Genomic DNA, 17,770 nt, shown 5'->3' with positions numbered 1-17,770 from the left:
ACCTGCTTTTCCCTCCAGTCAGTTCTGGAGTATTGTCAATGTCGCTAATACTTGTTGATGTCATTTCTACCTGTCGATATTGTTACAGCTACTACCTGTTATGCTACTACTTGTCCTTGTACCTGTCGTCGTAGCGGTAAGCTGTTCCTGTTAGCTATTTGTAGTTTGCTTTCTCTTAGCTCTTTTGTTTCGTGTTTTCTTGTTAGCCATTAGCTGTATCCATTTTTTTCTGTTTGCTGGTTCCTGTTTTCAGTTTTGGCTATTCATAGTTCCTGGTTTGTGTTTTTACTTTTATTTTATGAACATTAAATCATGTTTTCCTGGACAAAGCCTGCCATCTCTGCATCTTGGGGTTCATCACCTACACATTGTGACATATCAAACTGTGAAATTGTCACCAATTTATGCAGAAATTCAAGTTTTAATCCCAAAGGGTTCACATACTTTTTCTTCAAAAAAACTCACAATAATATCTGATAGAAAGCTAAAAATGACAGACACCCAGAATGTACATGATAATAAAGAATGTGGGATTTACAATATTATCTATCAATGATAATGTTAGGAACTGGTCAAGGGGGTGATGCAGAGACGAGAGGCAAGTTTGAGTAACAAAAAGGGAATACATTTAATGAGTCCAAAAAGTGTAACAAAAAGCGATGGAGGCAGAAGTGCACTCCATGAAATACTCAAATGAAAACAGGTTCCTCAGTGGTCGGCAGGGGGAGAAGCCAGGGCACACTAAAACACAGGGTAAAGTCCTTGTTGCCTCAAGGAGGCTAGGAAAACAAACACAACAACGTTAGGAATTACAGGACTAGGAAAAAACAACATACCAGGACTGACGAGGCGAAGCAGGCACGTGCACGTGGAAGGTGCAGGATAAATTAACCGACAAGAGCCAGCTGTGGGAGGTGAGCTTAAATAGTCCTCGGTGGAAATAGGTTGCATGTGTGCCTTAGTGTCCGCCCCTCGCAGGAGACTAATGAGCTGCGGAAACAGATCACAACAACAAGAGAAGGCAGGGAAATAAAAACACAACAGTACCCCCCCCTTAATGGACGCCACCTGGCGGCTTACCTGGCTTCTCTGGAAAACGATCATAAAATGTATTTAAAAGTGTAGGGTCTAAGATAAGGGAACGCGAGACCCAGGATCGGTCCTCGGGGCCGTAGCCCTCCCAGTCCACCAGATACTGGAAACCCCTTCCCCTTCACATCGAGAATGGCCTTGACAGAGAACGCCGGATGGCCATCAATAAGCCTGGGAGATGGAGGAGGCACCTCTGGAGGACTCAGGGGACTGGTGGAAACGGGCTTGATAAGAGAGACGTGGAATGAGGGATGTATCCTTAGGGAGTCGGGAAGGCGTAATTGAACGGCAGAGGGGTTGATGATACGCTCAGTGGAATAAGGACCAATAAATCTAGGCTGGAGTTTCCTTGAGTCCACTTGGAGAGGGAGATCCCGAGACGACAACCACACCTTCTGACCGGGCCTGTAGTCTGGTGCTGTGCTGCGGTGGCGGTTAGCGATGCGCTGGTTGCGCTCTGATGTGCGTAGCAGTGCAGAGCGGGTGTTGCGCCAGGCTTGAGGTGCGCGGTGCAAGTGGGCCGCCACCGATGGGACAGCTACCTCTGATTCCAGAGAAGGAAAAGCGGGAGGTTGATACCCGTAGGCAGAGTGAAAAGGTGACATGCCTGTAGCAGAGCTGATGAGCGTATTGTGAGCGTACTCTATCCACGGTAGACTGAACGCCCAGGATGCCGGCTGCTGGTGGCAGACGCAGCGGATGGCGGCCTCCAGGTCTTGATTAGTGCGCTCAGTCTGACCGTTAGTCTGTGGGTGGTATCCTGATGTGGGTGGTATCCTGAAGAAAGGCTGGGTGATGCTCCTAATGCTTTGCAGAACGCCTTCCAAACAGCAGACGAGAATTGTGGACCTCTATCCGAAACCACATCCACCGGGATACCATGTAGCCGGAAAACATGGCGTACGAGCAGTTCTGCAGTCTCGAGTGCAGAGGGCAACTTGGCAAGAGCGACGAAATGGGCCATCTTGGAAAAACGGTCCACCAAGGTCAATATCACCGTGTTGCCCTTGGATGGTGGAAGTCCTGTGACGAAGTCCAATGCTACATGGGACCACGGGCGGGAGGGGATGGGAAGCGGGCGCAGAAGACCAGCTGGTGCCCGGTGTGAAGCCTTATTACGGGCACAAGTGGCACAGGCCGATACGAAGTCCTTTGTGTCAGCCCTGGAAGTTGGCCACCAGAAGCGCTGGGATAGGAGGAAAAACGTACGGGTTATGCCCGGGTGGCAGGCAACCTTGGAGCTGTGGGCCAAGTTCAGTACTTCAGGACGGAGCTCTGGAATCAAACAAACGCCCCTGAGGTCAGTTCTTAGGTAAAGGAACGTCTTTGAGTCCCTCCTTGATGCGGCCTTCAATGTCCCACTGCAACGCTCCCAGTACACGTGATGGGGGGATGATTGTCTCAGTCTTGACCTCTTCCTCGGGGCAGGAGTACATCCTCGACAGGGCGTCTGGTTTGCCATTCTGTGAACCGGGGCGGAAGGTCATGGTAAAATTAAATCTGGCTAGAAACAACGCCCACCTTGCCTGTCTAGGATTGAGCCATTGAGCAGTACGAATATAGGATAGATTTTTGTGGTCTGTGAACACCACAAACGGGGTCTCCGAGCCCTCCAGCCAGTGCCTCCATTCTTGTAGTGCCAACACTACGGCGAGTAGCTCTCTATTGCCAATATCATAATTTCGTTCTGCAGGAGTCAGGCGGCGTGAGAAGAAGGCACAGGGGTGCAGCCTCTGGTCGGAGGTGGAGCGCTGGGAGAGAACAGCCCCCACGCCGGAGTCAGATGCGTCAACCTCGACAAAAAATTGAGAGGATATGTTAGGATGGACCAGAACAGGTGCAGAGGTGAACAAAGACTTAAGTTTTTCAAAAGCAGACTGAGTCTCTGAGGTCCACAAAAACGGAAGCTTAATGGAAGTTAGTTTCGTTAATGGTATCGCTACTCGACTAAAATTACGGATAAAACGACGATAAAAATTTGCGAAACCTAGAAATCTTTGAAGGTGCTTTCTAGAAGTGGGTGTGGGCCAATCAACCACTGCCTGGATCTTCGCCGGATCTGCCCGGAGTTGACCCCTCTCAACAATAAAACCCAAAAACGGAACAGACTCAGTATGAAAAACGCACTTCTCAGCCTTGAAGTACAGACGATTTTCGAGAAGGCGTTGGAGTACTAAGCGAACATGCTGGATGTGTAGTTCAGGGGTAGGCGAGAAAATGAGGATATAGTCTAAATAAACTACCACAAAACGGTCGAGCATGTCACGCAGGACATCATTTATGAGGCCCTGAAAGACGGCAGGAGCATTGGTAAGGCCAAAAGGCATGACAAGGTATTCAAAATGTCCAAGTGGTGTGTTGAAGGCAGTTTTCCATTCATCTCCTTGCTTAATTCTGACTAAGTGGTAAGCATTGCGGTGGTCCAATTTCGTGAAATGTCTAGCATTGTGTAGTGGGTTGAAAGTAGAGTCTAGAAGTGGTAGCGGATATTTATTCTTAACAGTAATATTATTGAGGGCACGGTAATCGATGCAGGGGCGAAGTGTCTTATCCTTCTTTTCCACAAAAAAGAACCCGGCGGCTAGTGGAGAGTTGGATGGACGGATAAGACCAGATGCAAGTGAAGTGGTGATATAGTCCTCTAGTGACTGTCTTTCGTGTCGGGAAATGTTGTATAGACGCGAAGAAAGAAATGTAGCACCAGGGAGGAGATCAATACCGCAATCGTAGGGACGGTGTGGAGGTAACGACAAGGCTCGATCTTTGCTAAAAACGTCTTTAAGGTCGTGATAAGCAGTGGGCACCACCGACAAATCAATTACCTCCTCGGTGACTACACGCGATGACCCTGTGCGAGGGCATGCGGACCGCAGACAATGAGAATGACAAAAAATACCCCAGTTAATTATTGTAGCTTTAGCCCAGTCAATATGGGGGTTGTGTTTAGATAACCAGGTAAGCCCAAGCACAACCGGAGCAGAACGAGAGGGAATTACCAGAAAAATTATTTATTCAAAATGGTTACCAGATAATTGGAGAGTTAACGGAAGGGTATGATGGATAACACTCGCCAGGTGGCCCCCGTCGAGGGATCGGACCACTCTTGGTTTATGTAACTTAGCAACGGGTATAGAAAAACGCTTAATTACGGACTCATCGATGAAATTATCGTCAGCACCCGAATCAATAAGAGCTCTAATGTCCAATTCCTGGTCTTTATCCCAGGTAAGCGTACCCGAGATTTGAAGTCTGGACAGCGTCTGACCTGTAGCTGACAGTAGAGGAGCAGGGTCGGTCGCTGGGGGAAGTGACGCTGGAATGCGGCGAGGCGGCGACGCTTGAGTACGCAGGGGAGGCGACGCTTGGGTGCGCAGGTGAGGCGACGCTCGGGTGCGCAGGGGAGGCGACGCTCGGGTGCCCAGGGGAGACGACGCTCGGGTGCGCAGGGGAGACGACGCTCTGGTGCGCAGAGGTGCGCTTGAGTGCGGCGGCGATCCTGACGATGAGGACAGTGGGAGAGGCGATGCTCTGCTTTGCCGCAATATAAACACAGCTGGAGACGAAGGCGACGATCTCGCTCAGCTGTAGAGAGACGATTTCCACCGAGCTGCATCGGTTCCTCTTCCAGTGATATCGGCAGGACATCGACACTGGGTATCGGTGTGAATGCTTGATGCGCTTCGTGGCCACTCCTACTATGCGTCACAGAGCGGAGTTCCTGGCGTCGAATCCTCTCCACACGAGGCTTTTCAGTGTAAAAAGAAGTGGGCAAAAGTTCAAAAAAAATTTCACACTGGGTGAGGAAGGACCGCACGTCACCTGACTCGCCGGAGAATCGCTCGGGCTTGGAGAGTGGTGGACACGTAGTAGGAGAGGTGTCGTCAGGCAACGGAATATCTGCGGGTCGAGGATGGCTCAGCGGTACTGCTGGGTTGGCCGTGGGGGCAGACATCGCCTGCAGTGCGGTGAGTACACTTCCCAGCTTTGTCTCCAAGATATTAAGGCGAGCGTTCTGGCGTTCCGCCATGGCGTTGATGCAGGTCCCAAGCACGCCAAACTGTTCTTCCTGTTGGCCTAGTCTCTTGGCCTGTTGGTCAAGAGATCTTCTGACGGGGTCGATCTCTGCGAGGTCCATGATGTGGTCGGTTAATATGTTAGGAACTGGTCAAGGGGGTGAGCCCGGGATGCAGAGACGAGAGGCAAGTTTGAGTAACAAAAAGGGAATACATTTAATGAGTCCAAAAAGTGTAACAAAAAGCGATGGAGGCAGAAGTGCACTCCATGAAATACTCAAATGAAAACAGGTTCCTCAGTGGTCGGCAGGGGGAGAAGCCAGGGCACACTAAAACACAGGGTAAAGTCCTTGTTGCCTCAAGGAGGCTAGGAAAACAAACACAACAACGTTAGGAATTACAGGACTAGGAAAAAACAACATACCAGGACTGACGAGGCGAAGCAGGCACGTGCACGTGGAAGGTGCAGGATAAATTAACCGACAAGAGCCAGCTGTGGGAGGTGAGCTTAAATAGTCCTCGGTGGAAATAGGTTGCAGGTGTGCCTTAGTGTCCGCCCCTCGCAGGAGACTAATGAGCTGCGGAAACAGATCACAACAACAAGAGAAGGCAGGGAAATAAAAACACAACAGATAAAACACTAAATATTAAGAACATATGAACGTCGCTCATCTTTTACTTCTCAGATCACCTCCTCGATAGACATCTTTTACAATCAAGCAAAACGGAACCAAAATGCAACAAACATAGCTAAATATGAATGCAAAGGGTAAAAACACCCACGATCTTATATATAATCACTTTTTTGCAGAACTGTGTTGTAAAAATCTACTTCCACATCTGTCCATGACACCCGTGCCTCAGGTTGGCTGCTTTGTAAACAAACCTTTTTAGAGCCTCGTCTGCTTCGAGCTGCTGTGACACAGTCCCTATGATTACCGTAATAACTCGTATATCACCCTGGAGCGCAGATTCTCACCATTGGAATATTTTTTATAGTTCAAGATTTAAACGATAATTTCAAAATGGCACTGCACATTCATAGTTTATGTCAAAAGTTTAAAAACAATAATTTGGAATTGTTCGGCGGGCTGGATTGAAAAGCCATATTTTGCTTAAATCTGAGCAAGAAGCTCTCTGTGTTGCATTATCCATCCTGCTTGCTGCTTGTCTTTCCTGTGACTCTGAAGGCTGTTAGCATTATCAACACTGACTGGGCAGAGAATCCTCTACAGCCACACCTGCCATCCTTTCTTTCTGCAATCATGCAAAAGGTCTTGATATTTGGCTCTCTTTCTTTCAATGGCCTGTTCACACCCTTCTTCCATCGATTGTAAGTTTTTATTAGAACCACAGCACCACCTCCAGCCTCGGGGCTGTCTGGGCAATTTGGGGGAACTGCTGCCTTCCCACCAGATCGACCTTCGTTTGTCATGATAGAACCCTTTGTAGCAGACTGGTTCTTATTGTCATTGTGGTTGGTGGATTTTCTGCCTCCCTTACAAACTGGATTACTGTTTCCAAGGGGTTGGCGTTTCTGCCTTCTCTTCTGCTCTAGGGTGTTAGCAAGTGTCATGGCGCCATCTGAACCTTCCTTGGATGAGTACTGTTTTACATACGGACAAGATGTGTGACATTGTTCCCCTCTCCCATACCCTACTAATGCAATTTTGTTGGATTGAAATGTGTCATACACTGATTTTAGCAGGAAAAAAATGCGTAACTGTTTCGGTCTCCATAGGTCCGACCAAGTGATTTTTCTCTGTGGGAGGTCACAGTTGGTCTAGGCTCCTTGAGAACTTAACTTAACTTAACTTTGACTGTTGTCTTTCCTCCTCCAGGTTTTCTACCTCCTCCTGGATCGCGGCTCTTCTTGTCACTGGTTCTTGCTTTCCTCTATTGTTGGAAATGAGATATTCCCAGACCCTGTCTTCTCATACATGGAGCTCCATTGATGTCACGTAGCTTTAGGATGTATTTAGCGTGTGCAACAGATGTTTTACCTGCCCACTTGACTACTGATTTTGTGGTGATGCCTACGTGTCTGACAAGCTCATCCTGGGAGTCTCTTTACGTCATTCCAACTCTGCACTCGGCTACCATGCATTCCTATTCCCCAGATGAAAGAGGACGTTGGAGTTGCCTTGATCTTATGTAGAGACCTACAGCAGTGAAGCTTGGAGGTATGCCCAATCACTTTCGGAGATTCTTATTGATCTTCCTCTCCACTCTTCCTATGCTTGTCAGCATCCACATGTGTCTTGGCAGCAGTCCATGTTGATAAAGCCATACTGTAAACTTACCCGGAAGTCCCGATTATTTGATCCTTCTTAGCCATTCCTCTGTTCGAACAATGTTGTTCCTGTCACTGAACCACTTTCCAAGGCACTTGATTGGGTTCTTCTCTACTGATATAATCACTTCTCCTTGCACATGCAGCTTGAACCTGTTGGTCTGTTTCCTGTCCCTGATCACCATGCTCCTGGATTTATGGTGTGGTCCAGAACAGTCAGCGCCCACCTTGCCTCCACAAGGGTTGTGGCCGTCATGGTAACGTTGTACATGTAACCTCTTATTGTGGGTTATCTGATGCCATTTTTGGGCCCCCGGCTTCTTTCTCCGCAACTGTTATTAGGAGGTTAATTCCCATGACGAATAAGATGAGGGAGATTGTGCAGTCAGATACGATGCCCTTCTCCAGACTATGTCACTGAGTTGTACAGTTTGCTGTCTTGAACTTAACTGGATTCCACTGAAGTAGCTGGTGATGATTGCCTTGATGGGCTGAGGGATTTGGTAGCATTCTAATGCTGTGTGGATGAGAGCGCGAGGGATGGTATTGACCCTTAGGCATTGGCCAAAATCCAATCAGACAACAGTCAGATTTCCTTTGCTGGCTTTGGCTTCCTGGATCAGTCGACTGATCGCTCCGGTGTGTTATATATACATATATTAATCACAAAAAACTATCACATCATGTGAATTTTATGCATATATGAAGATTGATCACACAATTTATTTTGACCATACAAGCTCCTTTACCTTAACCGTGGATGGTTACCCAAAAGGTGTGTGTTGTTATACAGGCAGTGATCAGGTCAATGCATACATCAGCGCACAAATGAGTTAGGAGACTCTGACTGCTCAAAATAGACTGGACTTTAGACAAAATTGTTAGATTTAAGCAAATATATACGTACTTGTATGACATTCTGACAGCAAAATTGCATTTGTTTCCTAATATTGGGGTATTTTTTTGTGTGAATTTCAACCTGTGATTAATCATGATTAATGCAAATTCATAAGTGTGATTCATCTGCTTGTTAAACAATCATGGCAAATCTTCAGCTTCCATCTCAAGAACAGAGAGGCCAACTGGAGCTTGACGTAATCTGGGACGGAATAAAGCTCGGATTTGTGCTTTTCTGCTGCAGAATATATCTGCCCAGTGTGGAGCAGGTCATGCCACGCAGAGAAGCTAGACCCCTCATTAATGAGACTTGCAGGATAGTGACCAGGTGCACCAAAAGAACCCCTGTCCACTGTCTCCACACCCTCTCCGGCATCGCCCCCCCTGAACATCCGTAGAGCAGTCACTACACAAGCTGAGACAACTGACACCTACTTAATGAGCCTCTCTTCTAGGAAAAGCTTCCTGGACAACACCAAAGCCCTGGAGACCACCACACGAATTGCATGAAACTTTTTTCTTTTAATGTTTAAAAATGTATTGAAAACAATAGTAAAAACAAAAAAAAACTAAAGAAATCACATGTACATAAGTAAATCACAGCATTTGCCAAGAAGCTCAAAATCACAAACTCCGGTGCATCCCGTTTTGACTGATCATTCTGTTTCTACAACTCGATTTCAGTTGATTGGATATGATTTGGAAAAGCACACACTAGTAAAACACGGCAGGAACTGATAGACTAATCAGGGTTGATGATAAGATGAATGTAGCAATGCACAGGCACTTCCTGGATGCACATCTGCTCCAGAGCGCTGATGCCCTTAGAATGGGGTGACGGTTCATCTTTCAGCATGACAACGATCCAAACAGCCAAGATTTTGAAGGTCCAAACAGCCAAGATTTTGAAGGAGTGGCTTCAGGAAAACTCTGTTCTTGAGTGGCCATTTGAAGTGTTGTAAATGGTAATGATCTGTATTTGTATAGCGCTTTACTATACCTGCGCCATACCCAAATTGCTTTACATCATATGTCACATTCACCTTTTCACGCGTACATACTGATAGCGGAAGCTGCTGTGCAAGGCCATAACTTGGATGGCAGAAGCTGAATTTGAACCAGGAACCCTTAAGTTGCTGACAAAGCTGCTCTACCATCTGGGCCACTCCACCCCTGTAAAGGGCAATGGGCGAAAATGCCTAAAGAGAGGTGTGCCGAGTCGAGACTTGAGACTGTAAGTGTAGCCAAAGCTGCAAAAAAGAAAACGCTGTGAATACTTACATAAGGTTGTACCTCACAAGTTTTTGGGAATATCAACTGTCTCTCGGCTAATTATGCAATAATAGGTTGCATGCAATAATTTAGGTTACGAGCATTCCCACTGCTAGTTAGTGTAGCAAATATCATAGTGACCCGGCCCGTAATATCATACAGAAACATATGGTGTCTCTTTCGATAGCTGTTTAGCAATTAGCAAGTGTCCCAGGACAGAGTGACTGTGTGGTGGGTGATGAGCCAAGAAGATGCCAACAAGGAATCTTCGAACAAAAAGCTTTATTTGTTTCAGCGAGCCTCAGACTGGAACTGCAGCTTCCAGGAGAGAAAGGATGGGCCTGATTACTCTTCTGCTGTCCTCTCGGACCACTGTGCCTGAATACCCCTTACACAAAGACCCCCACTCTTCGTAACTCTAGCCTTGGAGCCGGCCAGTCTGGACAAAGCCCAATTGACCAGTCAATCTATTTCCTCTGATCGGTTTGAGTCGGATGACCTCCGACCTCTATGCTCTACTCCTACTTGTGAGGGCTTCTTACCAGATGTTGCTAATGTCTTTACACTTCCCCCTAAAATCCAACTGCTGCTATCCTTTAAGACTCCAATTTCCTGAGAACAAGAGCCACCGCTGTCTAGTGAGCTTGTGATGGACATCTGCGCCCGAAGCTATCTAAGGGCATATTTCCTTAATAGGATAATAATCCTCTAAATGATTTTGTGACCAAATACAAATACATGCTAGTTCACAATCATGAAATAAAATGGTACACGGTATAATTTACCACACCAGCAAGACATTGCATTGTCAACGCCAGTGCAATGAGTATATGGGAACAATGTTTCTGATGTTGTTTTTCTCACTTGTTTATTTAGGATCATAGGTCCAATAAACAATGATCAATACTAGTAAATAAAGTACAATGCATTTCCTTTCAAAGTTCAAGTCCCACTGTCCCACGGACAGGCTTAATTACATTTTTGGTTCCCCTGCCTTTACAATTTATTAACACTAGGCAGATTTTTAAAACACTTCACACAAACTTAGTGCAAAAAGAGAGCCAGAAGGTCATTTCTGATGAGCGGTGCTTTAACCATAGTAAACCAATGTAAACATGTTTCTTTGGGTGGGGAAAAATACACAAACATTGAAATAGCGGAATTTCCTTATCATGTTTAAATAATTCTGCTCCGTAAACTCTTTTGGGTGGCAAAGTTTTAGAGGTTTGAGGTATAAATTGTCATGATTAAATTGGCTATACAAAGAAATTGTCTCTGCCATTCAAATAAAATGGATTTGCCATTCGTTTTGATCAGTATAGAATACACAGAGCAGATGAGAAAACACAGAGGGCAATTTAGCATCACAATCTGTCTTTGCCCAATTTTTGGTCCAGCAACTCAAATTGTCCTTTTGATCTTCAGGCAGCAATGCTGGTGAATGCGATGTGACCACCGCTAAATATCCACTTTTTAGTGTTTAAATAGTGCTTCAAAAGAGGCTTTCTCCTCCCAGCACACATGACTAGCACCTTGGAAATCTCAAGTGAAGAGACCCTTTTCTACCTGGTAATTATTGCTTTGTTTAGTTCATCTCTTTTTCGCACACTCGCACTTCAGCATAAAATATGTCCTTGAACTTGATTTCAGCAGTGCAGTTTCAGATAACGAAACATCATACTCCAAAGAAAAAAAATAAAAATAATTGCTAAGCTCAGCCTAAAATAAAATAATTTAAAAAAGCGTTCGCACTGGCAATTAGTCAAACACTTAATCTTTTTTCATTTTCAATTACCGTATTTTTTTTCGGACTATAAGGCACACTTAAAACACCTTCATTTTCTCAAACATTGACAGTGCGTCTTAATACTTTGTGCGCCTTATATACAGTATGTATTCATTCTGATTGTGCTTATTCTGGTTGTGGTGTAATGATAAGTGTGACCAGTAGATAGCAGTTACACATAGGAGATACGTGATGACGCCTGTTCAATAAAGGACGCTAGCAAATACCGGTAAGCAAGCAAGACTTTGATGTTTGATTGAAAATATAGAACATTACACGAAGCGCTCAAAAATCTGTCAAAAAGTTTTAGTACGACTTTGGTAAGCTTTGAAGCCGCCTGCTTGATGGAACGCGGTGCTTTACGGCTACTGTAGTCAGACATACTGTGCTTCAACGTATGGGTATTATTATGGTGTGTGTAAGGACCCCATAATGGCACCTATTAGGAGACATTATTTGGCGCTTTGTTTTGGCCTATTCAGCAAAACCAAACCAACCTTTCTTAGCTATTGGTTCTTGCTGATGTGTATTTGGGATCTGCATAAGTCCCAAAAATGTGCGTGCATTCGCCATTGTAGTCAATAAGCTCATTCTTCTTCTTCTTTTTCTCTATCCTTTTGTTGTGGTGAGTTTGTTCCCTCCTTTCGCCATTTCTAATATAAGTTGTGTACAGTTGTAACTTATATCTGTCAGTAGACTCACTATGGAAGCGCTAAAAACTACAACAAAAGATGACGGGGAAAAGACGGCGTCAAAGTGGAGCCACGTATTAAGACCGCCCCGAAGAGACGGTCCATAAGTGGATTAAATATGGTCTGTAAAACATAATCTATGCAACATTTTGAGCAAAGAACCACCATTACATGTTAGTAGACCACAAGGAAGTGTTTTAAATGTAGAAAAAAAAATCATAATATTACCCCTTTAATGCGCTTTATAATCTGGTCCGCCTTTCGTATGAAAATTGACTCGAATAGACCCATTTGTCGACAGTGCGCCTTATAATTCGATGCGCCTTATGGTCCCAAAAATACGGAAGATGTATTTGCAGCTGAAGAATGCCCCCGAAACTGTGCAACATGTCGGGATATTTCTATCAAAACAAGTTATAGGGGCTTCAATATAGCTTTTCAGCAGTGCACTGACCCAGCAAATACTTCCCGTGTTAAAACTTTAACAGTATTGCTACATTGGCAAAGAGTAAAAAAAGGTATAGAAAAGTTTATTTCGGCCCTGTCCACACGGGGACGTTTTTAAGTGAGGGACGGCATAAGTGTTGTTTCGTTTTGGCTTTTCGTTGTCATGTGGACAAGAAAACTACTACTATTGGAGAACAACAACATCGCCGCGATGTCACCATCACAGACCTGCCCGCAAACAGGCAGTAACAAGAAGAACAATAATGGGGTTTAACAGAGCTTTGTTTGTACTCTTTGCAGAAGTAATTCCGTTTTATCGTCAGTCCAGACAAGACACAGTTTTCTTATGTGCGTTCGCCATCATCTTATTTTGTAGCAGAAGATGACGGACTTTATACACATACACTTTTTCTTCTTATGTCTGTTAGAGCAGGGGTGTCCAAACATTTTGACTCTTGGGTCACATTGGGCTAAACATTTGATATTTATCTTATCTACTGCAGTTGTTCTAAAACTTTTTTTTACTAAGTACAACCGCAGAAAACACTTGGATCTCCAAGTACCACCATTAAAATGCAGTAGTATATATTAATCAATAACAATCCAGAGGTTTTATTTAACATGTATATTGAATGTTATTGGCAACTGTAACATTACACACGGTTTGAACAGTAACACTGTGTTTGAATATTTAATTAGGTGATTCTTTGACGTAACAGTGGATGAAGCCCACGTACCACTAGTGAGACATGTACCACAGTTTGAGAATCCCTGATCTACTGTGTAAATGTATAAGTGTAGTGTTATGTAAAAGTCTAAATAAATCAGAAGAAAGTCACAATATTTTATATTTCAAGTGTCAATATAAAACCTGTTTTTTATGAATATCTTTCCAAATCAGTGTGAACTGTGAGAGTATATGTCTGTGTGCTGATAAAGTTTATACTGTGGTTTTTACACGTGATCGATTAAGTTTAAGTTTGATATTAATTTTATATCAAATTGAAGTGAGAAGTTTGTCAAACATGCAAAAATACAGTACAAACTGCGATATAAATGGAAATGGCCAATATGCTGTCATACGGAGCCCCAAGAGCGCTCACACACGCACAAACAAGACACATTTTCTTGCTAAGCAGCAGAGCAAGGATCGTAACGTAATTACGATCATTTGTACATAAATAAAAGATGTAGGATTTACGATATTATCGGATCAGAGACATTTCAGTTGGCTGCAGCATTAATCAAAGCAGGCTATAGCTAACAAACTGAACAACAAAACATAACTTTTAACTGTTGCTAACAACCCCCATCAGACTGTGATGACTACAATATGAAGTAAGAACAATAAAACATGAAATATTAAGAGTATGTAAAAGTTCAACCTTGTTTACTTCGCAGACGACCTCCTTTATGTCGTGTTATCAATCAGAATCATCAAACAAAGCTAAAATGCGCCAAACATGGCGAACTGTGAAGAGAGTGTTTTGCATTTTACCCATCATGCTTTGTAGTAGATTTTAGATGGGTGTGATTTGGAATTGGGTATGGTGCTTGGGCGATTTTTACAATTTCCACATAATTCAGTGGACAGGGGAGATTGTGTGGTACATTTTCAACTATCTATCGCCCCCCCGGTCGTATTCGGACTCTATCAGTGAAATTTCAGAGTTTGTCCCTGATCGCGTGATGCACGCAGTTAATATAATTACAATGAGGGATTTTAATATTCTGCAATGAGGTGGCGACTTGTCCAGGGTGTACCCCGCCTTCCGCCCGATTGTAGCTGAGATAGGCTCCAGCGCCCCCCGCGACCTCAAAGGGAATAAGCGGTAGAAAATGGATGGATGGATGGATTTTAATATCATATGAATATTTCCCCGTCAGACCCTCGGTGCGTGGCGCTTCAGATGGCCCTAGTGTGTGAATGTTGTCTGTCTATCTGTGTTGGCCCTGTGATGAGGTGGCGACTTGTCCAGGGTGTACCCCGCCTGCCGCCGAATGCAGCTGGGATAGGTTACAGCTCTCCCCCCGCAACCAGAGCTGTAACCTATCCCAGAGGGACAAGCCGTAAAAAAATGGATGGATGGATGGATGGATGGGCTTGGACAATTTTTATAATTTCCACATAATTCAGTGGACAGGTGAGATTGTGTGGTACATTTCAACTATATATCGCCCCCCCGGTACCTATTCGGACTTTATCAGTGAAATGTCAGAGTTTGTCGCTGATCTTCTGACGCACGCAGATAATATAATTACAATGGAGAATTTTAATATCCATATGAATATTTCCCCGTGCGTGGCGCATCAGATGGCCCTAGTGCAGGGGTCGGCAACTTGCGGCTCTAGAGCCACATCTTTAGCGCTGCCCTCGTGGATCTCTGGAGCTTTTTAAAAAATGTATGAAAAATGGAAAAAGATGAGGGGAAAACATTTTATTTTTTGTTTTATTTTTGTTTTATGTAGGAGGACAAACATGACACAAGCCTCCCTAATTGTTACAAAGCACACTAGCTGTTTATATTAAACATGCTTCACTGATTCGAGTATTTGGCGAGCGCCGTTTTGTCCTACTAATTTTGGCGGTCCTTGAACTCACCGTAGTTTATTTACATGTATAACTTTCTCCGACTTTCTAGGACGTGTTTTATGCCACCTCTTTTTCTGTCTCATTTTGTCCACCAAACTTTTAACGTTGTGCATGAAAGGTGAGTTTTGTTGATGTTATTGACTTGTGTGGAGTGCTAATCAGACATATTTAGTCACTGCACGACTGCAAGCTAATCGATGCTAACATGCTATTTAGGCTAGCTATATGTACATATTGCATCATTATGCCTCATTTGTAGCTATATTTGAGGTCATTTAGTTTCCTTTAAGTCCTCTTAATTCAATTTATATCTCAAGACACACTATCTGTATGTAATATGGCTTTTAATTTTTGCGGCTCCAGACAGATTTGTTTTTGTACTTTTGGTCCAATATGGCTCCTTCAACATTTTGGGTTGCCGACCCCTGCCCTAGTGTGTGAATGCGAGTGTGAACGTAGTCTGTCTATCTGTGTTGGTCCTGCGATGAGGTGGTGACTTGTCCAGGGTGTACCCCACCTTCTGCCCGAATGCAGCTGGGATAGGCTACAGCTCCCCCCCGTGACCCCGAGAGGGACAAGTGGTAGACAATGGATGGAGGGATGGATGTGTCTTACACAAATAATAAATGAACCCACGCATCGCAATGGTAATATGATAGACCTAGTCCTTGTCCTGGATGTCACCACCTCCAAAGTGATGGTACTCCCGTACACTAAAGCAATGTCCGATCATTACTTTATAAAATTTGCCCTGTGCAACGCCATTAACAGTATAGCACCACTAAAGCTAAAAAAGAGGTATATTTATGTAAATGTGTTGTTTTTTTATTTGTTTGCACAATGGTCATGAAATGTTGTTTGAATAGCTTCATTTAAATAATAGATGGCCTTTGGCTAACTTAAGTGACTGTAACCAGAAGAAGTAAGCAACTTATATTAACTTGAATATTATTAAAAACTGTTTCAAGACATACCACAGGCCAGATTTAGGATGAAAGCCTTAGTTTGGACACCCCTGGCTTAGAGCGCCACATGTAGGCATGGCATATGTACTACATCAATTTCACCCTTTGATCTATTTCTGTCTGGACATAACAAATTATTGATCCGACGTCGACGTGTATGGATCCAACCTTGTTTTCAACCCATCAAACTAAAGCCCACAAGTGTTCCCGTGTTGACAAGGCCTATCAGTGTAGCACATAAAGGAATTGAAAATAACGGTTTCAGAAAAGTGTTCTTCCAACAAGTACAGGAGGTTGAAATAGTTTCCACAGGTCAAAAGAAAACACACTTTCTCCATATTTGGATAAGACTGAGTATACCCTGTTCCCAAGTCCAAGTTAAAAAAAGATTTTAATTCTATCCCGTAGCCTAACCCACCCTGAAAGTACGTTTTCTCCATTTTTGGCAGCTACTGAGTATACCCTGTTTCCAAGTTGAAGAAAACAAACCGTTTTCAAAGGAAAACCATCGCCAATAGGGTGTGACTTTAAGTTTAAACACTTAATTCTTAACACACCATTTGATGTGTTCATTAGCTCATTGAAAAAAAAAGAAAAAAGAAAGAAATCCGATTTGCCTCGTCCATTGTTGCTTCTCAATTGTCATCTCCTTCAAGTCCGCAATGTCTCATTGGAGACAAAAAAATGTTCCCACTGCAGGCACACCGAAAGTACGTGAGGCTGGCACGATATTCCATTTCTTCAACTCTATACAAGTTGTTTTGCTTCCATCAGACTTGGACACCTGCATTGTGAAGACGCAGCATCTGCGATCTCATCGTCTGTATGCTGCTCATGATCTTTTTCTGATGGCCCACCAGTGTAATACCCAAGCTCCTGACATCACTGGAACACAAGAAACAATATCAGTCCGTGCAGAAGTTATTGATAGCACTGGCAAATTTTGACTTCAAGTTACTTTGTTGGTTTAATTGGAAATGACACAGGTGTCTCCCATAAGAAAATAAGACAATGTTGAGGCATCATTCATTGTGGAAAAAAACAAAACTACGCCTGTCAAAGTTGTGTCCTCAGTTTCTGTCATCTCTGTCAAGAGTTTTTAATAACTTTATTATTACGAACATTGTCAGCTACAGTATATTTTATCCCCTGAGAACTCCTTTCCAGCTGTAGTAAACGTTTTGATGTTTTCAATACTCTTATGGTCACAGCTAAACTACTCGATTATTTGTCTGCATACAAGAGGATCCCTGCTGGCCCCCCTATGGACTGGAGCCTCACATTATTAACCATAATCACTCGGCATCCATTGCACCGGCGGTCCCTTCCAAGGTTTCTCATTGTTCCCATTGGGTTGAGTTTTGTCTTGCCCTGATGTGGGATCTGAGCCGAGGATGTTGTGGTTTGTGCAGCCCTTTGAGGCATTTATGATAAATAAACTTTGATTGTTTGATTTTGAACCATAGTACAATTTAAGAATGTATGTAAAGTTACTGACACACCTACCAACTGGGGGGAAAAAATACTTGCTGCAGTGTATAAAAAACCTGAACAAAAACTGCTCTAAGGCTCCTACTATGTTGGACGTCAACGAAGTCAGATTACACGTATAACTGAGTTGACAAATCAATCCATGAATTTTAATGGGCCAGTATATTATTTGGGAATTTAGTAGGGATTAAAATGTTATTTCAGTATATTCTTATGGTTTTCGTTTTTT

At 43.8% G+C, this 17,770-nt stretch overlaps 1 protein-coding gene across 1 annotated transcript in view; it reads right to left on the bottom strand.

Moving 5' to 3' along the window:
* Positions 1 to 10,418: 10,418 nt before the first annotated feature.
* The window catches only part of epha7 (eph receptor A7), a 205,492-nt gene continuing 198,140 nt past the window's right edge, over positions 10,419 to 17,770 (bottom strand). The window contains exon 17 of the mRNA XM_061927748.2: positions 10,419 to 16,935. Within this exon, the coding sequence (XP_061783732.2) occupies positions 16,821 to 16,935 (115 nt within the window). The 3' untranslated portion in view covers positions 10,419 to 16,820. The remainder of the gene's footprint in view (positions 16,936 to 17,770) is intronic.

This window comes from Nerophis lumbriciformis, linkage group LG34, assembly GCF_033978685.3.
Source record: "Nerophis lumbriciformis linkage group LG34, RoL_Nlum_v2.1, whole genome shotgun sequence".
Taxonomy (NCBI): domain Eukaryota; kingdom Metazoa; phylum Chordata; class Actinopteri; order Syngnathiformes; family Syngnathidae; genus Nerophis; species Nerophis lumbriciformis.
Note: the sequence above shows the minus strand (reverse complement) of the source record. Positions and strands in the feature narration are given on the sequence as shown.